Source organism: Bombina bombina, chromosome 6 (assembly GCF_027579735.1).
Source record: "Bombina bombina isolate aBomBom1 chromosome 6, aBomBom1.pri, whole genome shotgun sequence".
Classification (NCBI taxonomy): domain Eukaryota; kingdom Metazoa; phylum Chordata; class Amphibia; order Anura; family Bombinatoridae; genus Bombina; species Bombina bombina.
The window spans coordinates 163,432,996-163,460,877 of record NC_069504.1 but is presented as its reverse complement, the minus strand read 5'-3'; the positions used below and the strand labels follow the sequence as shown (position 1 = coordinate 163,460,877).

Genomic DNA, 27,882 nt, shown 5'->3' with positions numbered 1-27,882 from the left:
AGATTTACCATAAAATATGGAAAAGATATATCTGTTGGTGTGAATCCAAAGGATTCCCATGGAATAAGATAAAAATTCCTAAGATTCTCTCCTTTCTACAAGAAGGTTTGGAGAAAGGATTATCTGCAAGTTCTCTAAAGGGACAGATCTCTGTGCCAGATGTTCAAGCATTTGTTCAGGCTCTGGTTAGGATCAAGCCTGTTTACAGACCTTTGACTCCTCCCTGGAGTCTAAATCTAGTTCTTTCAGTTCTTCAAGGGGTTCCTTTGAACCTTTACATTCCATAGATATTAAGTTACTATCTTTGAAAGTTTTTGTTTTTGGTTGCAATTTCTTCTGCTAGAAGAGTTTCAGAGTTATCTGCTCTGCAGTGTTCTCCGCCCTATCTGGTGTTCCATGCAGATAAGGTGGTTTTGCGTACTAAGCCTGGTTTTCTTCCTAAGGTTGTTTCTAACAAAAATATTAACCAGGAGATAGTTGTACCTTCTTTATGTCCGAATCCAGTTTCAAAGAAGGAACGTTTGTTACACAATTTGGACGTAGTCCGTGCTCTAAAATTCTATTTAGAGGCTACAAAAGATTTCAGACAAACATCTTCCTTGTTTGTTGTTTATTCTGGTAAAAGGAGAGGTCAAAAAGCGACTTCTACCTCTCTTTCCTTTTGGCTTAAAAGCATCATCCGATTGGCTTATGAGACTGCCGGACGGCAGCCTCCTGAAAGAATCACAGCTCACTCCACTAGGGCTGTGGCTTCCACATGGGCCTTCAAGAACGAGGCTTCTGTTGACCAGATATGTAAGGCAGCGACTTGGTCTTCACTGCACACTTTTGCCAAATTTTACAAATTTGATACTTTTGCTTCTTCGGAGGCTATTTTTGGGAGAAAGGTTTTGCAAGCTGTGGTGCCTTCCGTTTAGGTAACCTGATTTGCTCCCTCCCTTCATCCGTGTCCTAAAGCTTTGGTATTGGTTCCCACAAGTAAGGATGACGCCGTGGACCGGACACACCAATGTTGGAGAAAACAGAATTTATGCTTACCTGATAAATTACTTTCTCCAACGGTGTGTCCGGTCCACGGCCCGCCCTGGTTTTTTAATCAGGTCTGATGAATTATTTTCTCTAACTACAGTCACCACGGTACCATATGGTTTCTCCTATATATATTTCCTCCTGTCCGTCGGTCGAATGGGGTGGGCGAAGCCTAGGAGGGACTATATGGCCAGCTTTGCTGGGACTCTTTGCCATTTCCTGTTGGGGAAGAGATATCCCACAAGTAAGGATGACGCCGTGGACCGGACACACCGTTGGAGAAAGTAATTTATCAGGTAAGCATAAATTCTGTTTTTATACTTCATGAATGAAAGTCCCCTTTATTTGTTACGATTGTAAATCCTAGCGTTTCCCAAACGCTAGGGTTTACCATCACTTTAAGCACTTGTAATTTCTTTATATAATTCAATTTTTATTAGTTTACAAACCCACTTTGTGGGTACCGTTGCAGGTTGTGCAATCCGGGCTGACAAACCAGATTGGGATATGGCGGCACTTAGCCGCGATGCGCGAGCTCTATCAACGTCATTGAAGACGTCACTCGCTGGAAGTCTACTGAGTGTAGGAGGCACGCAATTGCTATGCGTAATTAGATCATCAGCATGCGCAGGGTGACATGATATTCATAAACTCAACATCGGATTGGACATAGATTTATAACGCGTACGGCCCATATTTTAGTGCTGTATTTAGTGGTGTCATTGCAGAAAACTAAAATTTATATTTTATAACTATATGCAGCATCATTGGAGTAAAAAGTAGGTCAGTTATGTTTAGGGTTGCAACTATCGATTTATTTTCATAATCGATTGGCCGATTATTTTTTTTCGACTAATCGGATAAATTTTCTTTTTTTCCCCCCCTATATTTAAAATAAAATCCAAGCTATTTTGCTTGCAGCAGAGAAGATATGCTCAGATGGGGTTGAGATGCATAAGTTGGGTTTTGCCAATTTCACAAAGGTGGGATATTTATCTTTAACTCTCCACCAATGCAAGGGGCTTCTTAACAAAGTACACACAATATTGAATAGTGGCACTCCTCGGGCTTTTCCTCTTTACCTTATTTAACTATATATTCATCTGTTTAATGTGTAGTAATTGTATATCTCTATAGAGGAAATGGTGCTTGTGCATAAAATTAATCCAACCGAATGGAAAGATGATATAAAGAATACCACAATTCCAAAAGTATGCACTTATAGCACTCTGGGCCCTAAACTAAAGGGTGGGTGGTCCCGCTGGGATTTTATAAAATATAACTTTTATTATAACCATTAAAAAACCAAATTGTTGGTTAGAGTAAAAACACTATTAAAATACACTCCAGTACCATATACCAGTAGTATCAACATTTATTGGATCATCAATTATAGGAATTAGGCCTGTCTATATTCACAGTCATGAATGATCCAAAAAGAAACAAAATAACGTCCGCTAAACACTGTTACAGTATAATTATATCAAACAGTGATTACAAGTGTGAGTTGGGTATGTGTAATCAGAGAATGGGTAAAGCGTGTCCCCTCTATTTATTAATCGCTGGATTACTGATATATGAATGATTATTCAGTCTAGCTATGTCTGTACGGTATCAGAGTTTGTAATCCTGTCTGGATAGTCACAATGAGTTAGAGTGCTATTATTCCGGCATCCCTTGTATGTGCAGGGCTAAATATTTCAAATATAACTAAGTCCGGCACAACCCAGACTGGATAGGTTAAATATTTGTAAATTAGGGAGCCTGTTTAGTGGATCGATCTGGATACTACTAACCCAGTTTGCCGATATAAATTTACCATTGCTTGTTAATCATAATATTTCTTCAGGTACACACCACTGCCAAGCAACTCACACAGTTCAGTGTATGAGTATAGCTATATCGAGTAATCGTCTGTTACTCCCTCTGTTCAAATACTTCAGTATCACTGGATCAGGCACACTTTGCTGCTATTCAGTACATGTTATAACTTCAGTACACTGCAGTAATGGCCTGCAGCTACTACCAGGTCATATCGATAATTATTCAGTCTAGCTATGTCTGTGCGGTGTCAGAGTTAGTAATCCTGTCTGGACAGTCACAATGAATTTAGGTGCTCTTATTCCGGCATCCACTATGTATAAACAGCTATATAAATCAAATGTAACTAAGTCTGGCACAACCCAGACTAGATAAGTTGAATATATATAAAAATTACAGAGTCTGTTTAGTGGATCAATCTGGATAGTAATAACCCAGTCAGCCGGTACACGTTTTCCATTATTAATTAATCATAGTATCCATTCAGGCACACATCACTGCACATCATCTCGCACAATTCAATATATAAAGATATAGCTAAGTCTGGCACAACCCAGGCTGTGAATTTTTACTGTTATAAGTTATTTTTCATTCCAATCAGCTTTGCAGCACTCATGCAGCTAACATGCAGCTAAGATTATGTTATTCACAGTCTGATTAGGATATAAACTGTGAGTTTAAGTTTTCTACTATCCACTTAGTGTTCGGCTATATAAAAAGTTAAATTTCTTATCTGGCACAACCCAGTTTCTATATTGAATGTCTATATTATATTATAAAGCCTTGTAGTGGATAAGTCCGGTGCTTGTTGCCCGGTGCACTGATACAAACTTGTCAACTAGACTGATCATTCAGACATTCATTCAGTTCAAATCCCTTGATTAGTTATCGAGGGCAAATAGTGTAATTATGATACTAGGGTACTTGTATGTACCATATTCCCAAATACACCCAAGTCACCCACTACGAAGTATAATATGAGAGTACAATTTTAGCGGTACATGGATAAATGGTACTGGGCAGTTAAAAAGACACAAAAAATCGAGTGTGAAAGAATCAACACTCTCCCCTGACGCGTTTCGCCCGATAGGGCTTTATCAAAGGCAGCGAGCCGCCGAGTTTTTGGGGATTTAAACCCTGCAAAACCGGAAGTCCCGCCCTCGCTCCACTCTAATTGGATGAGTATCGTCGTATAGATTTGTTGATCGACATTACTGTGGGCCAATCATCTGTTCCAAATGTCGTTTCTATTGAATTAATGTTACCTGTATAATTGACATTGCTGGGGACCAATCATCGATTCCAGTTTGAGTACTAGAGATTTATATTATAGGTTAAACATCTTAGCAAGACTTAGGAATAATGATTACATAAATTTCTGTCTATGTGAATGCTTTGTATGTTAATAATGTTCAAACTACAAGTCAGATTTCCTTGATTGTATTTTTTAATGTATATTAGTACCATTGTATTCTTTATCGGTTTTTAAAGTTTGTAATATTCAACCATATTATTCTATATTACCAATAATTCTTGATGAATATAATGTTCATCTTATTCCTAATAACACTATAAAGCTTTTATAGAGTCTGATATAATACAAGTATAACCCCTCTGACAATCTTCGGGTTTAAATAATTAATATAATATTATGTATGGTTAGGTCCTCTCTGAAAAGTATATTTATTTATATACTGTGACTATAATTCTACGTGTTAAGGAAAGGACTGAAAAAGGGGAGGGGTGGGGGATAGTTTATTTACAGTGCCCCTGGTATCTGTGAAATTTTCGGTAACTTGCTGTAGTGTCGGTGCCAGTGCATCTAATTATGTGTAATCTGTTTTAACAGTATTTTAGAGAGTAAAAGTAAAAAGAGGAGGTGGGTTGAAGGAAGGGAAGGAGAGTTAAGATATATTGTCTCCCAATTGGTGATCCTATGTCCCTTTATAAGAATTATATTTATAAATGCTCTCATATGCATCATATACTTGACAGTTTTTGTGATTTAATATTAATAAGTGCTAATGATGATGTAGTGAAAAAATAAAGAAAAATTGTGTTTATTTTAATTTAAATGTGCAGGACACCCCAAATTAATCGTGATGGTGTTGTGATAAGGTGAGTATTCAGGAGGTGGCATACATTCACTAACATATTCAATATCCCTTTAATGAAGGGGGAATTGTGATCTATGTAGTTTTATCTCATTGTCTAGTGCACCAACTTATATGGTGCCATCATTATTAACCTTATATACATTCCTAATAACCATTATTGTGGTATCGTAAATTCATGTTATCTTGTACACAGTAATAAAATTCAATTATTGCTGTTATAGCTTATTAGTTACCTTCCTTATTTTTAGAACCAGTGTAAAGGGATTCTATGTGTGTATTTTTCTTATTGATTTAACCTTTTACTCATATCTTAGAGTTCCTACTCTAAGATCTGGAATTGAGATTGATCACTCTTTGTCATATTTCTAGATACTTCTACACCTTTATATCCATTATTGATGATTTTAATCAAGTATTAGATAGTGACTCCTCATTTTGCTATCTTCAGATACTATTCGAATAGACTTTTAAATATAGATCACTACTGAGGTGAAGTTTTGTTCATTTATTTTCATAAATAGACATAGAGGTTATTTTGTTCATTAAGACCCCAGGGTTGAACTGAGTTTAATAGGTAAATCCAGCGGCTTTCAGACTTTAATAGTGCCGTTTCCAGATCTCCTCCTCGAAATCCCAAACTTACTTTCTCAATGCCCCAACAGAGTAGGTCTTTTTGGTTAGAATTGTGATATTTTAGGAAGTGTGCAGCTACACTAGTGTGCAGCTACAATGGTACTAATATACATTAAAAAATACAATCGAGGAAATCTGACTTGTAGTTTGAACATTATTAACATACAAAGCATTCACATAGACAGAAATTTATGTAATCATTATTCCTAAGTCTTGCTAAGATGTTTAACCTATAATATAAATCTCTAGTACTCAAACTGGAATCGATGATTGGTCCCCAGCAATGTCAATTATACAGGTAACATTAATTCAATAGAAACGACATTTGGAACAGATGATTGGCCCACAGTAATGTCGATCAACAAATCTATACAACGATACTCATCCAATTAGAGTGGAGCGAGGGCGGGACTTCCGGTTTTGCAGGGTTTAAATCCCCAAAAACTCGGCGGCTCGCTGCCTTTGATAAAGCCCTATCGGGCGAAACGCGTCAGGGGAGAGTGTTGATTCTTTCACACTCGATTTTTTGTGTCTTTTTAACTGCCCAGTACCATTTATCCATGTACCGCTAAAATTGTACTCTCATATTATACTTCGTAGTGGGTGACTTGGGTGTATTTGGGAATATGGTACATACAAGTACCCTAGTATCATAATTACACTATTTGCCCTCGATAACTAATCAAGGGATTTGAACTGAATGAATGTCTGAATGATCAGTCTAGTTGACAAGTTTGTATCAGTGCACCGGGCAACAAGCACCGGACTTATCCACTACAAGGCTTTATAATATAATATAGACATTCAATATAGAAACTGGGTTGTGCCAGATAAGAAATTTAACTTTTTATATAGCCGAACACTAAGTGGATAGTAGAAAACTTAAACTCACAGTTTATATCCTAATCAGACTGTGAATAACATAATCTTAGCTGCATGTTAGCTGCATGAGTGCTGCAAAGCTGATTGGAATGAAAAATAACTTATAACAGTAAAAATTCACAGCCTGGGTTGTGCCAGACTTAGCTATATCTTTATATATTGAATTGTGCGAGATGATGTGCAGTGATGTGTGCCTGAATGGATACTATGATTAATTAATAATGGAAAACGTGTACCGGCTGACTGGGTTATTACTATCCAGATTGATCCACTAAACAGACTCTGTAATTTTTATATATATTCAACTTATCTAGTCTGGGTTGTGCCAGACTTAGTTACATTTGATTTATATAGCTGTTTATACATAGTGGATGCCGGAATAAGAGCACCTAAATTCATTGTGACTGTCCAGACAGGATTAATAACTCTGACACCGCACAGACATAGCTAGACTGAATAATTATCGATATGACCTGGTAGTAGCTGCAGGCCATTACTGCAGTGTACTGAAGTTATAACATGTACTGAATAGCAGCAAAGTGTGCCTGATCCAGTGATACTGAAGTATTTGAACAGAGGGAGTAACAGACGATTACTCGATATAGCTATACTCATACACTGAACTGTGTGAGTTGCTTGGCAGTGGTGTGTACCTGAAGAAATATTATGATTAACAAGCAATGGTAAATTTATATCGGCAAACTGGGTTAGTAGTATCCAGATCGATCCACTAAACAGGCTCCCTAATTTACAAATATTTAACCTATCCAGTCTGGGTTGTGCCGGACTTAGTTATATTTGAAATATTTAGCCCTGCACATACAAGGGATGCCGGAATAATAGCACTCTAACTCATTGTGACTATCCAGACAGGATTACAAACTCTGATACCGTACAGACATAGCTAGACTGAATAATCATTCATATATCAGTAATCCAGCGATTAATAAATAGAGGGGACACGCTTTACACATTCTCTGATTACACATACCCAACTCACACTTGTAATCACTGTTTGATATAATTATACTGTAACAGTGTTTAGCGGACGTTATTTTGTTTCTTTTTGGATCATTCATGACTGTGAATATAGACAGGCCTAATTCCTATAATTGATGATCCAATAAATGTTGATACTACTGGTATATGGTACTGGAGTGTATTTTAATAGTGTTTGTACTCTAACCAACAATTTGGTTTTTTAATGGTTATAATAAAAGTTATATTTTATAAAATCCCAGCGGGACCACCCACCCTTTAGTTTAGGGCCCAGAGTGCTATAAGTGCATACTTTTGGAATTGTGGTATTCTTTATATCATCTTTCCATTCGGTTGGGTTCTTAACAAAGTAAGCTTGGACTTCATTCTAGCATAAAAATATCTTGAATATCTATATGCAATGATAAATAAACAGGCTGTAAGGTTAAGGAAAAAATATCTAGTACGCTCTTAAAATAACAGATACATACTTATAGAGGTTGAATCTGGTACATATTTAAATTTATTAAAAATATATAAAAAAAAATACAGGTAGCCCTCAGTTTACGCCGGGGTTAGGTTCCAGAAGGAATGGTTGTAAATCAAAACCGTCGTAAATTGAAACCCAGTTTATAATGTAAGTCAGTGGGAAGTGAGGGAGGTAGGTTCCAGGCCCCTCTCAAAATTGGCATAAGTAAGACCTAATACATTATTTTTTGAAAGCTTTGAAATGAAGACTTTAAATGCTAAACGGCATTATAAACCTAATAAAATCACACAACACAGACTTTACTTGCATTTTCTTTGCAAACAGTTTGTTCTATGCATTCCAATCTGGACTGATTTATAGACGGGAAGATCTTGTTCCTTTACAAGCTGCTTGATAGCTCAGGTCTGGTTAAACTGATTAATTTCAGCTTGCTTGGCTTGCATATCTTTGCTGCAACACAAGCGGACAGCTCCACCTACTGGCTGTTTTAATCAATGCACTGTTTCTCAATGCTTTTCAATAGCAGTCACATGACTGGAAAAAAGAAGGTTGTTATTCTGAAACGGTGCAAATTGAACCATTGTAAACAGAGGTCCACCTTGTATATCAATAACAGGACAAAGCCTTCCACATTTATCTATACAGAACATATAATCGTCAATAGCAAGCGATCCGCTAATAATTGTGCAAACAAATAGTGCACATCAATTCATATAACTCCCCTCAATCTAGGGCTATTGTACACACTCAGAATAGCACAGCACTTCTGTCAGGTCCACGCCAATACAAGGGTGCTACAACCCCTTACTAGTCAAGAATCCACAGACGGCAGATAACAGATAAAGATAAAGTCTTTATTCCATCACACCTGGGTTACAAAAAGTAACGTTTCGGGTATACAACCTTTAATCCTATATAGCTACAGACAAATGATGTGTCCTTTTATATAGGCCCACCTAAACTCAGGTATTCAATTAACACCTCATGACAACACCACCTAGTGGTTGTCTCATATTACCAAAAGGTTTATCACAAAAATTGTTATGATTAAATTATACACAGTGCAGATAAGATATTAAAAGCAATATGCAAATATTATAGCAAATATATACACAGATATGCGCTACTAATTTCTTAGACAACCTTATAAGTAAACATGTTTATAGAGAAATGATTTTAAGGTGCTGTCATCTGTGGATTCTCAATCTAGGGCTAGGTGTTAATAACAAGCTCGGCACTATATCATGCAAAGCATAGTCCCAAATCACCTGATTTTAATATAAACAATTGAAATGATGACTTATTTCTGGGTTGCACATAAGCCAGGGGTAGTTGTAAATTTATACTGTCTGGAAAAAGTGTAAAGTACTCATCCTGAAATATGTATTTGTTTTTAATTATATAGTAAGATGCTGTATATTCATGACTGTAATGTTTACATTTTTTTGCTAAATTAATTCCACAAATCCATTCACAATGTCGTGCTCTGCAAGAGGTTTCTGTCAGATTATTTTGGGAAAGTTTTTTTTTTTTTTTTTTTTTTTTTTTCCTATCTTAAAGATATTATCACATTGTATTGGTTTTGTAGTTCTCAAAACTGTTATTTGTGTCTGCAAAAATAACATGCCCCTTCACAGTTAAAATGTTATACAATAAACCTACAAAGTTGAGAAATAGACCTTTTTAAAGGGACAGTTTTCTCAAAAATGTTCTCCACTTTAATTTGTTCCCAATTATCCCTTTTACCTGCTGGAGTGTATTAAATTGTTTACAAGTAGCTCCTTTACCCTTATATTGGCATTTTTAGTTGATTTAACATGTGGTATCCCCACCTATTCTGAAAGTTTGTGGCCGCAGGTCCAAGCTATAGATAAGCTTTGTAAACACAGCCAGCAGAAGACATTACACTCCCAGTGGGATATAGCAGAGATAAGGTAATCAAATGTTGATTTTCCATTGATCTCAAAGTACTGGTGATTGTTTTATGGACAGATATATAATATAAAGAAGCAGGTATATGTACACTATGTGTTAAAGTAATGAGATCTGATTATACCTACAAGCTCAACCCATTTTTTAGGTTGTGGCTTCAAAACACAACATCAGAGCCTTAATATACACAAACATTAAAAAGCTCATTTCCATACATATTTTACTCTGCATTTGGTAAAAAAAAAAGCAATTCTAAACACATTAAGGGAAAAACTATTTTACAGTATACTGTCCCTTTTAAAGGGATTTAATCATGACGGAAAACTTTTAGGTTTCAGATAGAGCGCAAAATTTTCAGATTTTTTATTTGCTTCATTTTCTTGGTATCCTTTGAAGGAGAGCAATGCTCTGTTGGGGCCTAGCTGAACACTTTGGATAAGACGGTGACAAGCAGCAAGCTCACAGTAGTGCATTGCTTCAGAGCCTACCTATGTATGCTTTCAAACAATGGATACCAAGAGAACAAAGCAAATTTAGATAAGAGAAGAAAATTGTTAAAAGTTGCATGTTTCTTCTGAATCATGAAATTGATTTAAACTTTACTGTCCCTTTTGTAATGCTATTGCTCCCCTGCAAATGTATGTACACAGAATAAACGAATACTAAGTTTTAAGAAGCTCACTAAATAGAAGATTATTTAGAGTGAAATAGATCTGCACAAGGACCTAAGTATGAGTAGGGGGGGGTCAAGTATTAAAAATGAAATAAAATGTTATTGTTTAAGTTAAATACAACTATTTTAAATTGTTTTATTAAGGTAATGGTTATTTCTCTTGTAAGGTGTATCCAGTCCACGGATTCATCCTTTACTTGTGGGATATTCTCCTTCCCAACAGGAAGTGGCAAAGAGAGCACACAGCAGAGCTGTCCATATAGCTCCAGCTCCACCCCCCCAGTCATTCTCTTTGCCGGCTCTAAGCAATCGGAAGGGTAAGTGAATGTGGTGTTAGAAATGTAGTTTTTATTTTCTACAAGCAAAAGTTTATTTTAAATGGTACCGGTGTGTACTATTTACTCTCTAGCAGAAAGGAGATGAAGATTTCTGCAGGGAGGAAGATGATTTTAGCATGTTGTAACTAAAATCCACTGCTGTTCCCACATAGGACTGAGGAGTGCAAGAAAACTTCAGTTGGGGGAACGGTTTGCAGGTTAGGCTGCAATAAGGTATGTTCAGACATTTATTTCTAGACAAGACTGTGATAATGCTAGAAGAGACTGATAATATCCCCATGAGGGAAGGGTAAGCTGTATTCAGAGACTAAGTATGGAATTGCAAGCTTACATAACAGGGCTAGTTTATGCTAGTTGACACTACTTAATGGCAAACGTTTTTTATTGAAAAAAATTGTTTTTTGAGACACTTTAAAGGTCCCTTTGGGTTTCTTTCAGGGGTTTTTACCCACATGGCTATTACTAAAACACTTGGGAGTGTTTCTTTAGGCCTCACAAGCACCGGAGTGAGGTGGGAGGGGCCTAATTTCGCGCCTCAGATGATTTTGACTAGAAGTTCAGGCTGTTTCACATGGAGGGTCCTGCTGGAGTTTGAGGGCCTATAAGAAGCTTTTTTACCCACAAATCTGGTCCTAAGGGTGCAGGTAGGGCCACAGCAGAGCTGTGGTAAGGTGCTGAAGTCTCTTTAACCAGTTTTTTTGACTACTGTTGATCCGGTTTGGGTATTAAGGGGTTAATCGTTTATATTGCTAGTGGTGCAATCTTACTAATGCTTTAGGTACATACTGTAAAAAATTCGAAAAGTTTGCTGCATTTTTTCACTGTTTTTGCAAGATTGTGTGCCTTTTTTATTTCTTAATGACACAGTACTGTTTTTTTTCAAAGTGTGTTTTTACTTGATTAAAGTGATTTCCAAGCCTTTTTATATTACTGCTAGTCTGTTAAACATGTCTGACACCAAGGAAAGTCCTTGTTCAATGTGTTTAGAAGCCATGGTGGAACCCCCTCTCAGAATGTGTCCCACTTGTACTGATATGTCTATACACTTTAAAGAACATATTGTTACACTTAAAAATGTGGCCCAAGATGATTCTCAGACAGAAGGTAACGAGGTTAGCCCGTCAACCTCTCCCCAAGTGTCACAACCAGTTACGCCCGCTCAAGCGACGCCTAGCACCTCTAGTGCGTCTAACTTTTACCTTGCAAGACTTGGCGGCAGTTATGGATAATACCCTCTGTGTTCTTATCTAAACTGCCCGTGTTACCTGCAAAGCGTGATAGCTCTGTTTTAAGAACAGATAATGAGCATTCTGACGCTTTAGTAGCCGTATCCGATATACCATCACAACACTCTGAAGTGGGGGCGAGGGATGTGCTGTCTGAGGGAGAAATTTCCGATTCAGGAAAGGTTTCTCAGACAGATTCAGATACGTTGGCTTTTAAATTTAAACTAGAACACCTCCGCTTATTGCTCAGGGAGGTATTAGTTACTCTGGATGACTGCGACCCTATGGTGGTTCCAGATAAATTGTGTAAAATGGACAAGTACCTAGAAGTTCCTGTTTACACTGTGTTCCCGGTCCCTAAGAGGATTGCGGATATCGTTACTAGGGAGTGGGATAAACCAGGTATTCCCTTCGTTCCCTCTCCTATTTTTAAGAAAATGTTCCCCCATATCTAACCCCATACGGGACTCGTGGCAGACGGTCCCTAAGGTGGAGGGGGCTGTTTCTTCACTTGCTAAACGCACAACTATACCTATAGAAGACAGTTGTGCTTTCAAAGACCCTATGGATAAAAAATTAGAGGGTTTACTTAAGAGAATTTTTGTTCAACAAGGTTTTCTTCTCCAACCTATTGCGTGCATTGTTCCTGTAACCACTGCAGCTGCTTTCTGGTTCGAGGCGCTGGAAGATGCGCTCCAGACGGAGACCTCATATGAGGACATTATGGACAGAATTAAGGCTCTTAAGCTGGCTAATTATTTTATCACAGATGCCGCTTTCGAACTAGCTAAGTTAGCTGCAAAAAATTCAGGTTTTGCCATTTTGGCACGTAGGGCGCTATGGCTAAAGTCCTGGTCGGCTGATGTGTCGTCAAAATCCAAACTATTGAACAACCCTTTCAAAGGAAAGACCCTCTTCGGGCCTGAATTGAAAGATTATTTCAGAAATCACTGGGGGGAAAAGGCCATGCTCTCCCCCAGGACAAGTCTTGCGGCCTCGCTTCATCCTCCCCTGCTGCAAAGCAAGAGGGTAACACTTCACAACCCAGGGCAGCCTGGAAACCTTACCAGGGCTGGAACAAGGGTAAACAGGCCAAGAAGCCTGCAGCTGCCTCCAAGACAGCATGATGGGGTAGCCCCAGATCCGGGACCGTATCTAGTAGGGGGCAGACTCTCTCTTCGCTCAGGCCTGGGCAAGAGATGTACACGATCCCTGGGCCGTAGAGATTGTATCTCAGGGATATCTTTTAGAATTCAAGGACTCCCCTCCAAGGGGAAGGTTCCACATTTCTTGTCTGTTTTCAGACCAGTCAAAGAAAGAGGCGTTCTTACGCTGTGTAGAAGACCTACATACAATGGGAGTGATCCACCCAGTTCCAATTGTGGAACAAGGGCTGGGGTTTTACTCAAACCTGTTTGTGGTTCCAAAGAAAGAAGGAACTTTCAGACCAATCCTGGATCTAAAAATTCTAAACAAATTCCTCAGAGTCCCATCATTCAAGATGGAGACCATTCGGACAATCTTACCAATGATCCAGGAGGGTCAATATATGACCACCGTGGATTTAAAGGATGCGTATCTGCACATTCCTATCCACAAAGATCATCACCAGTTTTTCAGGTTCGCTTTTCTGGACAAGCATTTTCAGTTTGTGGCTCTTCCTTTCGGGTTGGCCACTGCTCCCAGAATTTTCACAAAGGTGCTAGGGCCCCTCCTTGCGGTTCTAAGACCGCGGGGCATAGCAGTGGCGCCTTATCTAGACGACATCTTAATTCAGGCGTCAACTTTCCAAAGAGCCAAGTCTCACACGGAAATTGTATTGTCCTTTCTGAGGTCTCACGGGTGGAAGGTGAACATCAAAAAGAGTTCTCTCTCTCCCCCCTCACAAGAGTTTCCTTCCTAGGAACTCTAATAGACTCGGTAGAAATGAAAATATTTCTGACAGAGGTCAGAAAGTCAAAACTCTTAACCACTTGCCGAGCCCTTCATGCCATTCCTCAATTACAGCTGGACCAGGGCACCAGAGATTCTCTTCTCTGGTGGTGGTCTCAGGATCACCTGTCTCAGGGAATGTGTTTCCGCAGACCAGAGTGGATCATCGTAACGACCGACGCCAGTCTGTTGCGCTGGGGCGCAGTCTGGGACTCCCTGAAAGCTCAGGGTTTATGGTCTCGGGAAGAAGCTCTTCTCCTAATAAACATTGTGGAACTGAGGGCGATATTGAACGCTCTCCAGGCATGGCCTCAGCTTGTTGCGGCCAAATTCATCAGATTTCAGTCGGACAACATCACTACTGTAGCTTACGTCAATCATCAAGGGGGAACAAGGAGTTCCCTAGCAATGACGGAAGTAATCAAAATAATCAGGTGGGCGGAGGATCACTCCTGCCATCTCTCAGCAATTCACATCCCAGGAGTAGACAACTGGGAGGCGGATTTTCTAAGTCATCAGACTTTTCACCCGGGGGAGTGGGAACTCCACCCGGAGGTATTTGCCCAGCTGACTCAGCTATGGGGCACTCCAGAATTTGATCTGATGACATCCCGTCAGAACACCAAGCTTCCTCTTTACGGGTCCAGATCCTGGGATCCCCAGGCGATGCTGATAGATGCTCTAGCAGCGCCTTGGTCATTCAATCTGGCCTATGTTTTTCCACCGTTTCCTCTCCTCCCTTGTCCGGTTGCCAGAATCAAGCAGGAGAGGGCTTCGGTGATTCTAATAGCGCCTGCGTGGCCACGCAGGACCTGGTATGCAGACCTAGTGGACATGTCATCTGTTCCACCATGGACACTACCAGTGAGGCAGGACCTTCTAATACAAGGTCCTTTCAAACATCCAAATCTAATTTCTCTGCGTCTGACTGCTTGGAGATTGAACGCCTAATTCTATCAAAACGTGGTTTCTCTGAGTCGGTTATTGATACCCTGATTCAGGCTAGAAAGCCTGTCACCAGGAAAATCTACCATAAGATTTGACGAAAATATCTTTTTTTGGTGCGAATCCAATGGTTGCTCATGGAGTAAGATTAGGATTCCCAGGATATCGTCCTTTCTCCAAGAAGGATTGGAGAAAGGATTATCAGCTAGTTCCTTAAAAGGACAGATATCTGCTTTGTCTAGTCTTTTACACAAACGTCTGGCAGAGGTACCAGACGTTCAAGCGTTTAGTCAGGCTTTAGTCAGAATCAAGCCTGTTTTATAGACCTGTGGCTCCGCCATGGAGTCTGAATTTAGTTATTTCAGTTCTGCAAGGGGTTCCGTTTGAACCTTTACATTCCATAGATATTAAGCTTTTATCTTGGAAAGTTTTGTTTTTGGTAGCTATCTCTTCTGCTAGAAGCGTTTCAGAGTTATCTGCTTTACAGTGTGATTCACCTTACCTGGTGTTCCATGCAGATAAGGTAGTTTTGCGTACCAAACCCGGTGTTCTTCCTAAGGTTGTATCTTTTAAGAATATTAACCAGGAAATTGTTGTTCCTTCTTTGTGTCCTAATCCTTCGTCGAAGAAGGAACGTCTGTTACACAATCTTGATGTGCTTAGTGCTTTAAAGTTCTATTTACAAGCAACTAAGGATTTCAGACAAACAACTTCTTTGTTTGTTATCTATTCTGGTAAGAGGAGAGGTCAGAAGGCGACCGCTACCTCTCTTTCCTTTTGGCTGAAAAGCATCATCCGTTTGGCCTATGAGACTGCTGGCCAGCAGCCTCCTGAAACAATTACTGCTCATTCTACCAGAGCAGTGGCTTCCACATGGGCTTTTAAAAATGAGGCTTCTGTTGAACAGATTTGTAAGGCAGCGACTTGGTCTTCGCTGCATACATTTTCCAAATTCAATACTTTTGCTTCTTCGGAGGCTATTTTTGGGAGAGAGGTTTTACAAGCAGTGGTTCCTTCCGTTTAAGGTACCTGTCTTGTTCCCTCCCTTCATCCGTGTCCTAAAGCTTTGGTATTGGTATCCCACAAGTAAAGGATGAATCCGTGGACTGGATACACCTTACAAGAGAAAACATAATTTATGCTTACCTGATAAATTTATTTCTCTTGTGGTGTATCCAGTCCACGGCCCGCCCTGTCATTTTAAGACAGGTGGTTTTTATTTTTAAACTACAGTCACCACAGCACCCTATGGTTTCTCCTTTTTCTTCCTAACCTTCGGTCGAATGACTGGGGGGTGGAGCTGGAGGGGGAGCTATATGGACAGCTCTGCTGTGTGCTCTCTTTGCCACTTCCTGTTGGGAAGAAGAATATCCCACAAGTAAAGGATGAATCCGTGGACTGGATACACCACAAGAGAAATACATTTATCAGGTAAGCATAAATTCTGTTTTTTCTCCTTCCGATAAAGTACAGCTGAAAAGTTTTAACTAGTATGAATGATTATCCAATTAAACTGGATCACCTTGCAATACTTTCTTTCATTTCAATGATCTATCTATGCATATCTAATGATATATAACCAAGTTCGTAATGGTCTGATATAACAGGAAACATAATCTGAAAACTTATTATTCTAAAAATGAAAACCATGATTTAAATCTGTCTTGCTGACTAGTAACTTAAATCCAATCCACCCTGATTTTATTTAATAGGTTTCCATTCATTACTCTGCAGTTACTGTCACAAACCATTTACATGCATATAGTGTTCATATTTTACCATTTTAAAATTTTTAAAAATGTTTTTTTTTTTTTGTTTGTTTTTCCACAGTCCGGTCAATTCACAGAAGACATGATTCCAACAGTTGGTTTCAATATGAGGAAAGTAACAAAAGGAAATGTTACCATAAAAGTAAGTGGGTAGACAAATGTAGTTGTTTCAGATTATGAGAATGAAGACTAAAATAAATTTAAAGGGTAAAAGTATTGTCTAATCTCATTGTGCCCAGAGGCATTTCCTTATTAATATGTGGTGTGCATGGGGGGTGACGTCTTGTGCTCATCTTGGCTCCTGTACCACATATAGGTACAATCATCCATTTGTTAGAGATTAGATGATGCAGGTAATCACTATAAATTGTCCATCTCTTGCAGCACTAGGCACATATTTTTGGTTGGTAGGAGGCTGTAACAGGGCTGCCATATCTTTTCCCATTAGATTTATTGTTTTTTAAGAAGAAATTAGATTCCTGATTAGTCCATTGACATCTAGTAAAGTCCTAAAGATATTAAAATTATTCGAAGGGACAAAGGTTAGACCCAGGCTTAGGACCTCAAGTTCTGGTTTTGACAGTTATTTCTTAGAGAGGTTAATTACATTCCTTCTCTTTAACGCCCCCTTCTCTGGCCTATCCTTAGGTTGTACCTGCCCTGCTCCCTCTGTTGGTACTGGTCCTCTTTGGGCTGGAACAGTTGTCCTCGGTTTCCTCCCCCCCTTCAGGGCCATTTGGGTTAATCGAAAAACCTGCTCTAATTGGGATTTTTCCACAACACTTGTAGATCCCGGTCCACCTCTCGGCGTTTCAGAGTCTTCTCTGTAGTTTGAGGTCTGGCGGGAGGGATGAGGGGCGTACTTCAGAATGGGAGGTCATAAAAGGTCACTCTCCTGCCCCTATTCCTCCTGTGTCTGTTGCCCCCTCTCTGTCTATTTGATCGGAATAATTAATTACTCTGTTCCCTTCTCTGTGCATAGCGGTCCCTTCTATTCCACCCATAAACCTTGTTTTGATCGCAGTCTATTTGATCACGGACACATTTAGTGTGTTTGACTTTGAGTAATATTCCTTTGGCCTCCGCTACCACTTCTTGGAGAGTTTTATCAAATTTGACGAAGGAGGGCTCCTTGCTGCGATTTATTATAGTGAGTGTTACAGCCTGTATAAACCGTGTAAATTTGCTGTCCCCTCAAAATAACTCGACACACAGCCATTAATGTCTAAACAGTTGGCAACAAAAGTGAGTACACCCCTAAGTGGAAATGTCCAAATTGGGCCCAATTAGCCATTTTTCCTCCCCGGTGTCATGTGACTCAGTGTTACAAGGTCTCAGGTGTGAATGGAGAGCAGGTGTGATAAATTTGACTTTATCCCTCTCGCACTCTCTTACTGGGCACTGGAAGTTCAACATGGCACCTTATGGCAAACTCTGAGGATCTGAAAAAAAATTGTTGCTCTACATAAAGATGACCTAGGCTATAAGAAGATTGCCAAGACCCTGAAACTGAGCTGCAGCACAGTGGGCAAGACCATACAGCGGTTTCACAGGACAGGTTCCCCTCAGAACGTGCTCGTGCTCATCGTCCTATCCAGAGGTTGTCTTTGGGAAATAGACATGAGTGCTGCCAGCATTGCTGCAGAGGTTGAAGGGGTGGGGTCAGCCAGGCAGTGCTCAGACCATACAAGGCACACTGCATCAAATTGGTCTGCATGGCTGTCGTCCCAGAAGGAAGCCTCTTCTAAAGATGATGCACAAAAAAGCCTGCAAACAGTTTGCTTAAGATAAGCAGACTAAGTACATGGATTACTGGAACCATGTCCTGTGGTCCCATGAGACCAAGATAAACTTATTTGGTTCAGATGGTGTCAAGTGTGTGTGTGGCGGCAACCAGGTGAGGAGTACAAAGACAAGTGTGTCTTGCCTACAGTCAAGCATGGTGGTGGGAGTGTCATGGTCTGGGCCTTCATGAGTGCTGCCGGCACTGGGCAGCTACAGTTCATTGAGGGAACCATGAATGCCAACATGTACTGTGACATACTGAAGCAGAGCATGATCCCCCTCCTTTCGGAGACTGGGCCGCAGGGCAGTAATCCAACATAACGACCCCAAACACACCTCCAAGATGACCACTGCCTTGCTAAAGAAGCTGAGGGTAAAGGTGATGGACTGGCCAAGCATGTCTCCAGACCTAAACCCTATTGAGCATCTGTGGGGCATCCTTAAACGGAAGTTAGGGACGTGCAAGGTCTCTCGAACATCAACCAGCTCTGTGATGTTGTTATGGAGGAGTGGAAGAGGACTCCAGTGGCAACCTGTGAAGTTTTGGTGAACTCTATGCCCAAGAGGGTTAAGGCAGTGCTGGAAAATAATGGTGGCCACACACAATAGTGACACTTTGGGCCCAATTTGGACATTTCTACTTAGGGGTGTACTCTCTTTTGTTGCCAACGGTTTAGACATTAATGGCTGTGTGTTGAGTTATTTTGAGGGGACAGCAAATGTACCCCGTTATACAGGCTGTACACTCACTACTTTACATTGTAGCAAAGTGTTATTTCTTCAGTGTTGTCACATGAAAATATATAATAAAATATTTACAAAAATGTGAGGGGTGTACTCACTTTTGTGAGATACTGTGTATGTATGTATGTATGTATATGTATATATCTATATCTCTCTTGTTAAGTGTATCCAGTCCACGGATCATCCATTACTTATGGGATATTCTCCTTCCCAACAGGAAGTTGTATGAGTTCACCCACAGCAGAGCTGCTATATAGCTCCTCCCCTAACTGCCATATAAAGTCATTCTCTTGCAACTCTCAACATAGATGGAGGTCGTAAGAGGAGTGTGGTGTTTTATACTTAGTTTATTTCTTCAATCAAAAGTTTATTTTTAAATGGTACCGGAGTGTATTGTTTATCTCAGGCAGTATTTAGAAGAAGAATCTGCCTGCGTTTTCTATGATCTTAGCAGAAGTAACTAAGATCCATTGCTGTTCTCACATATTCTGAGGAGTGAGGTAACTTCAGAGAGGGAATGGCGTGCAGGTTTTCCTGCAATAAGGTATGTGCAGTTAATATTTTTCTAGGGATGGAATTTGCTAGAAAATACTGCTGATACCGGAGTAATGTAAGTAAAGCCTTAAATGCAGTGATAGCGACTGGTATCAGGCTTATTAATAGAGATACATACTCTTATAAAAGTGTAATTTAAAACGTTTGCTGGCATGTTTAATCGTTTTTTATATATGTTTGGTGATAAAACTTATTGGGGCCTAGTTTTTTCCACATGGTTGGCTTAAATTTTGCTTAGAAACAGTTTCCTCAGGCTTTCCACTGTTGTAATATGAGTGGGAGGGGCCTATTTTAGCGCTTTTTGCGCAGTTAAAATTACAAAATGAATCATCCAGCTTCCCTCAGCAGTCCCATGAATACTACAGGACATCTCTAAAGGGCTAAAAAGGCTTCCAAAATCGTTTTATAGGGAAGGTAATCCACAGCACAGCTGTGGCAGTTTTGTTGTTTGTTAAATGTCTCATTTTTTGTTATCCGTTTTTTGCATTAAGGGGTTAAGCATCCATTTGCAAGTGGGTGCAATGCTCTGTTAACTTATTACATATACTGTAAAAATTTCGTTTGATTTACTGCCTTTTTTCACTGTTTTTCAAATTTTGACAAAATTTGTTTCTCTTAAAGGCACAGTAACGTTGTTTATATTTGCTTGTTAACTTTATTTAAAGTGTTTTCCAAGCTTACTAGTCTCATTTCTAGTCTGTACTAACATGTCTGACATAGAGGAAGCTCCTTGTTCATTATGTTTAAAAGCCATGGTGGAACCCCATCTTAGAATGTGTACCAGATGTACTGATTTCATGTTAAGCAATAAAGAGAATTTTTTGTCTTTAAAAACATTATCACCAGAGGATTCTGTCGAGGGGGAAGTTATGCCGACTAACTCTCCCCACGTGTCAGACCCTTTGACTCCCGCTTCAGGGACTCACGCTCAAATGGCGCCAAGTACATCAAGGGCGCCCATAGCGTTTATTTTACAAGACATGGCGAAAGTTATGAATAATACTCTGGCAGCGGTATTAGTCAGACTACCTGAAATTAAAGGAAAGCAAGATATCTCTGGGGGTAGATACAGAGCATACAGATGCGTCAAGAACCATGTCTGATACTGCCTCACAATATGCAGAAGCTGAGGGGAGCTTCAGTCTGTGGGTGATATTTTTGACTCAGGGAAGATGATTTAACCTGATTCCGATTATTTCTACATTTAAAATTTATGCTTGAGATCCTCCACTTGTTGCTTAGGGAGGTGTTAGCAGCTCTGAATGACTGTTACAATCACAGTGCCAGAGAAATTGTGTAGACTGAATAAATACTATGCAGTGGCGGTGTGTACTGATGTTTTTCCAATACCTAAAGAGGTTTACAGAAATTATTAATAAGGAATGGGATAGACCAGGTGTGCCGTTCTCTTCCCCTCCTATTTTTAGAAAAATGTTTCTAACAGATGCCGCCACACGGGACTTATGGCAGACAGTCCCTAAGGTGGAGAGAAGAGTTTCTACTCTAGCTAAGCGTACCACTATCCCTGTCAAGGACAGTTGTGCTTTTTTTTAGATCCAATGGATAAAGGAAAATGTTTATTCAACAAGGTTTTATCCTGCAGCCCTTGCATGCATTGCTCCTGTCACTGCTGCTGCGGCGTTCTGGTTGGAGTCTCTGGATGAGGCTTTACAGGTAGCGACTCCATTGGATGAATATACTTGTCAAGCTTAGAGCACTTAAGCTAGCCAATTCCTTTGTTTCTGATGCCTTTGTTCATTTGACTAAACTAACGGCTAAGAATTCTGTTTTTACTATACTAGCGCACAGAGCGCTATGGCTTATATCATGGTCAGCTGTCATGACTTTAATAAATAAGCTACTTAACTTCCCTTCAAGGGGCAGACCCTATTAGGGCCTGGTTTGAAGGAGATCATTGCTAATATCACTGGAGGAAAAGGTCATGCCCTTCCTCAGGACAGGTCCAAATCAAGGGCCAAAAAAGTCTAATTTTCGTGCCTTTCGAAACTTCAAGGCAGGTGTGGCATCAACTTCCTCTAAGGCAAATCAAGAGGGTACTTTTGCTCAGTCCATGACGGTCTGGAGACAACCGGACCTGGAACAAAGATAAGCAGGCCAAGGAGCCTGCTGCTGCCTCTTAGACAGCATGAAGGAACGGTCCCCTATCCGGTAACGGATCCTGTAGGGGGCAGACTTTCATTTTTCGCCCAGGCATGGGCAAGAGATGCCCAGGATCCCTGGGCATTGGAAATTATATCCCAGAGATATCTTCTGGATTTCAAAGCTTCCCCCGAAAAAGGGGAGATTTTACCTTTCACAATTATCTGCACACCAGATAAAGAAAGAGGCATTCTTACATTGTGTACGAGACCCATCCAGTTCCAAGACAGGAACAGGGACAGAGTTTTTCTCAAATCTGTTTGTGGTTCCCAAGGAGAGGGAACCTTCAGACCTATTTTGGATTTAAAGATCTTAAACAAATTCCTTAGAATTCCATCATTTTTAAGATGAAAACTATTCGTACCATCTTAACTATGATCCAGGAGAGTCAATAGAGGACTACAATGGATTTGAAGGATACTTATCCTCACATAACGATGCATAAGGATCACCATCGTTTTCAGGTTTGCCTTTCTAGACAGACATTACCAGTTTGTTGCTCTTTCCTTTGGGTTAACTACAGCCCCAAGAATCTTTATGGAGGTTCTGGGGTCGCTTTGGCGGTCCTTAGGCCGCGGGGCATAGAAGTGGCCCCTTATTTAGGCGTCGAACATCCAAATTGCCAAGTCTCATACGGATGTAGTACTGGCATTTCTGAGATTGCAGGGGTGGAAAGTGAACAAGGAAAGAGTTATCTATCCCCAATCTCAAGGGTTTCCTTCCTAGGGACTCTTGATAGATTCTGCAGAAATGAAAATTTACCTGACTGAGTCCAGGTTGTCAAAGTTTCTAACTTACTGCCGTGTTCTTCATTCCATCCACGCCCTTCGGTGGCTCGGTACATGAATGTAATCGGCCTAATGGTAGCGGCAAGGGACATAGTACCGTTTGCACGCCTACATTTCAGACCGCTGCAACTATGCATGCTCAGTCAATGGAACGGGGATTACACAGATTTGTCCCCTTCTTAAATCTGGACCAAGAGGCCAGAGATTCTCTTCTCTGGTGGCTATCTCGGGTCCATCTGTCCAAGGGTATGACCTTCCGCAGGTCAGATGGGACAGTTGTTATAACAGATGCCAACCTTTTAGGTTGTGATACAGTCTGGGACTCCCTGAAGACTCAGGGATAGTGGACTCAGGAGGAGACCCTCCTTCTAATAAATATTCTGCAACTGGGAGCGATATTCCATGCTCTTCAGGCTTGGCCTCAGTTAGCAACTCTGAGGTACATCAGATTCAGTCGGACAATATCACGACTGTGGCTTACATCAACCATCAAGGGGGAACAGAAGTTCCCTAGCGATGTTAGAAGTCTTAAAATAATTCACTGGACAGAGACTCTCTCGTCTATCAACTCTCCATATCCCAGGTGTTGAGAACTGGGTAGTGGATTTTCTAAGTCGTCAGACTTTTCTCCCGGGGAAGTGGGAATTCCCTCCGGAGGTCTTTGCACAAGATCAAGCAGGAGAGTGCTTTGGTGTTTTTAACAGCGCCTGCGTGGCCACGCAGGACCTGGTATGCAGATCTGGTGGACATGTCATTCTTTCCATCATGGTCTCTGCTTCTGAGACAGGACCCTCTACCTCAGGGTCCTTTCAACCATCTAAATTAAACTTCTCTGAGATGGACTGCCTGGAGACTGAACGCTTGATGTTATCAAAGCATGGCTTCTCCGAGTCGGTCATTGATTCCTTAATACAGGCATGAAAGCCTGTCACTAGGAAAATTTAGCATAAATATCTTATTGATATGAATCCAAGGGTTACTCATGGAGTAAAGTCAGGATTCCCAGGATACTATCTTTTCTCCAAGATGATTTTGAGAAAAGGGTTGTCAGCTAGTTCCTTAAAAGGACAGATTCCTACTCTGTCCTTTTGCACAAGTGTCTGGCAGATACTCCAGACGTTCAGGCATTTTGTCAGGCTTTGGTTAGAACCAAGCCTGTGTCTAAACCTGTTGCTCCACCATGGAGCTTAAACCTGATTATTAAGGTTCTTCAAGGAGTTCCGTTTGAACCTTCATTCTGTAGATATCAAACTTTTTATCTTGGAAAGTTCCTTTTTGGTAGATATTTCCTCGGCTTGTAGAGTCTCCGAGTTATCTGCTTTACAATGTGATTCTCCTTTATATGGTCCTCCGTACGGATAAGGTAGTCCTGCGTATCAAAACTGGGTTTTTTACCTAAAGTGGTATCCAACAAGAATATCGCTCAAGAGTATTGTTCCATTCTTGTTTCCTAATCCTTCTTCAAAGATGGAACGTCTATTACACAATTTGGACGTGGTTCGTGCTTTAAAGTTTTACTTACAAGCTACTTCAGATTTTCATCAAACATTTACTTTGTTTGTTGTCTACTCTGGACAGAGGAGAGGTCAAAAGACTTCAGCAACCTCTCTTTCTTTTTGGTTAAAAGCATAATTCGTTTAGCTTATGAGACTGCTGGACAGCAGCCTCCTGAAGGGATTACAGCTCATTCTACTAGAGCTGTGGCTTTCACTTGGGCCTTTTTAAAATGAGGCTTCTGTTGAACAGATTTACAAGACGGCGTCTTGGTCTGCGCTTCATACTTTGCTTCTTCGGAGGCTATTTTTGGGAGAAAGGATTTTTTTTTTTTTTATTTTTTTTTTTCAGGCAGTGGTACCTTCCGTTTAAGTACCTGCCTTGTCCCTCCGTTCATCAGTGTACTTTAGCTTTGGTATTGGTATCCCATAAGTAATGGATGATCCGTGGACTGGATACACTTAACAAGAGAAAACATAATTTATGCTTACCTGATTTATTTCTCTTGTAGTGTATTCAGTCCACGGCCCGCCCTGTCATTTTAAGGCAGGTAATTTTTTCATTTAAACTACAGTCACCACTGCACCCTATGGTTTTTCCTTTCTCTGCATGTTTTCGGTCGAATGACTGGATATGGCAGTTAGGGGAGGAGCTATATAGCAGCTCTGCTGTGGGTGAACTCTTGCAACTTCCTGTTGGGAAGGAGAATATCCCATAAGTAATGGATGATCCGTGGACTGGATACACTACAAGAGAAATAAATTTATCAGGTAAGCATAAATTATGAGATATATATATATATATATATATATATATATATATATATATATATATATATATATATATATATATATATATATATATATATATATATATATATAATATCTCTTTAACTATAGCTATGTATATCATGTTCTAATGCACAGTATATGCAATTATTTTTTTAAACGGGCAGGGGCACTTTTATTGATTACTTTTTTTAAGACGCTAAAATATTAACCATTTTGTGATGGTAAATATCACACCATTTCTCATACTTCATTTAGCTGAGCAATGACGAATTCGGCTTCATCCAATTGTTGCGTGCCCTACGAGCTGAACACCATATGCTAATCACTAATTAGTGCAGGCGCTTGTGTGGTGTTTTTGTTTTTTGTATCTAGTTCTAACTGGCCACAAAAAAGTGACATGATAAACACAATAGGCAACGTTTGCTAACAAAGGTAGGAGCTTAAAGGGACATTTATTTATGTATGTGTGCTGTGTATATAAAATGTTTTATAATAATTTTCTAGTACAGGGACATTCTTTTTTTTTTAAAAGCAACTTACCTGTTTTTGTGGCAAGATTTACCTAGGCTATTAGAATGTTGCAGGGTTAGGATTCTGAAATCTAAAAGGAGTATGAGCTTTCAATTGTCACATTTTGAAATCCACACTTTTAAGAGTTTAACCCCATAACAACCGAAACTGTACGTTGCTGGTTGTTAAGGAATTGCCTGGGTTTAATAAATTAGACCCTCTCTCCTGAAAACTTTCTAAAATAGCACTATTGGAAATATCACCCCCACAGAAAGACCAGCGATGTACAGGGTACGCCACTGGTCATTAAGGGGTTAATTACACAAAATACGTGAGTATATTGCAAATTATTACTATACGTAATTAAACATTTTTTTTTAGTTTATTCAAGAACCATATAAATTATTGTATAGCTAATCAGCACATCTAGAAAATGATCCCTGCTTGCCTTCCCATAGAAGTAGTCTGTATACATTACCAATGCACCAGAGAACTCTGGGTAAGATATGTAATATTTTAGTTTTTGCTTCCCTACTGTGTGACTACAGAATCCCCTTATGGGGTAAGTGCAGCAAAACAGAAACTCCTGGACAGCTGTTTCGAGTTTATTAACTCTCATCAGCAGAATATAGGTTTGTTTTGCTGCTTAGTGAAGCTTAACCCCTTAGTGACCAGAGCACTTTTCCATTTGTTGACCGTTTGGGACCAAGGCTATTTTTACATTTCTGCGGTATTTGTGTTTAGCTGTAATTTTCCTCTTACTCATTTACTGTACCCACACATTATATACCGTTTTTCTCGCCATTAAATGAACTTTCTAAAGTTACCATTATTTTCATCATGTCTTATAATTTACTATTAAAAAAATTATAAAATATGAGGAAAATATGGAAAAACATTTTTCAAACTTTGACCCCCAAAATCTGTTGCACATCTACAACCACCAAAAAACACCCATGCTAAATAGTTTCTAAATTTTGTCCTGAGTTTAGAAATACCCAATGTTTACATGTTCTTTGCTTTTTTTGCAAGTTATAGTGCAATAAATACAAGTAGCACTTTGCTATTTCCAAACCACTTTTTTTCAAAATTAGCGCTAGTTACATTGGGACACTGATATCTGTCAGGAATCCCTGAATATCCTTTAACGTGTGTGTGTGTGTGTATATATATATATATATATATATATATTTAGAAGACATCCCAAAGTATTGATCTAGGCCCATTTTGGTATATTTCATGCTAACATTTCACCGCCAAATGCGATCAAATAAATAAAAAAAAAGTTCACTTTTTCACAATTTTTTTTCACAAACTTTAGGTTTCTCACTGAAATTATTTACAAACAGCTTGTGCAATTATTGCAAATTGGTTTTAAATGCTTCTCTGGGATCCCCTTTGTTCAGAAATAGCAGACATATATGGCTTTTACGTTGCTTTTTGGTAATTAGAAGGCCGCTAAATGCCACTGCGCACCACACGTGTATTATGCGCAGCAGTGAAGGGGTTAATTAGGGAGCATGTAGGGAGCTTGTAGGGTTAATTTTAGCTTTAGTGTAGTAAACAACCCCAAGTATTGATCTAGGCCCATTTTGGTATATTTCATGCCACCATTTCACCGCCAAATGCGATCAAATTAAAAAAAACTTTAAATATTTCACAAAGTCTGCCAGTACTAAAATACGTTGTTTTTTTTTTGGGGGGGGGGGGTTTAGGTTTTTAAAAAATAAAATAAAAAAATAATAATTCTTCTGCTGTGTAGAACCCCCCCCCCCCAACAGCTCTTTAAACCCCCCCCCCCCCCCCCCGCCTTTATTGTGCACCATATTGGGTACTGGCAGTACCCAGTTTGAAAAATAATAATGTATTTTATTTTTTTTATTTTATTAAATATTTTCTTTATTTCTGTAGTGTAGCTGCCCCCCCCTCAACATCCAACCCCCCACCCTCTCCCAGATGCCTTGATTTTAAAATCCCACCCTCCCCAGTGCTCTCTCCCACCCTCCAGATCTACAGCATATTGATGCTGTTTTCATAGATCTCGCGTGCCCGTGCACTCGCGTGCACAGCTCCTGTGCACGACTCTCGCGCTCGCGCCCGTGCACGCACCCGCACAATATCCCTCCCCCCTCCTCCACCAATGACTGCCCACCCGCCTCCCTGGATGAGCTCCCACCCACCAACGATAGCCGATGCAGAGAGGGCCACAGAGTGGCGCTCTCTGCATCGGATGGCTAAAAACGGTTATTGCAGGATGCCTCAATATTGAGGCATCACTGCAATAACATGA

At 39.9% G+C, this 27,882-nt stretch overlaps 1 protein-coding gene across 1 annotated transcript in view; it reads left to right on the top strand.

Annotated features, from left to right (window-relative positions):
* The window catches only part of LOC128662736 (ADP-ribosylation factor-like protein 8B-A), a 168,914-nt gene that overhangs the window by 20,317 nt on the left and 120,715 nt on the right, over window positions 1–27,882 (top strand). Inside the window, exon 2 of the mRNA XM_053716654.1 lies at window positions 16,827–16,907. Within this exon, the coding sequence (XP_053572629.1) occupies window positions 16,827–16,907 (81 nt within the window). The remainder of the gene's footprint in view (window positions 1–16,826; window positions 16,908–27,882) is intronic.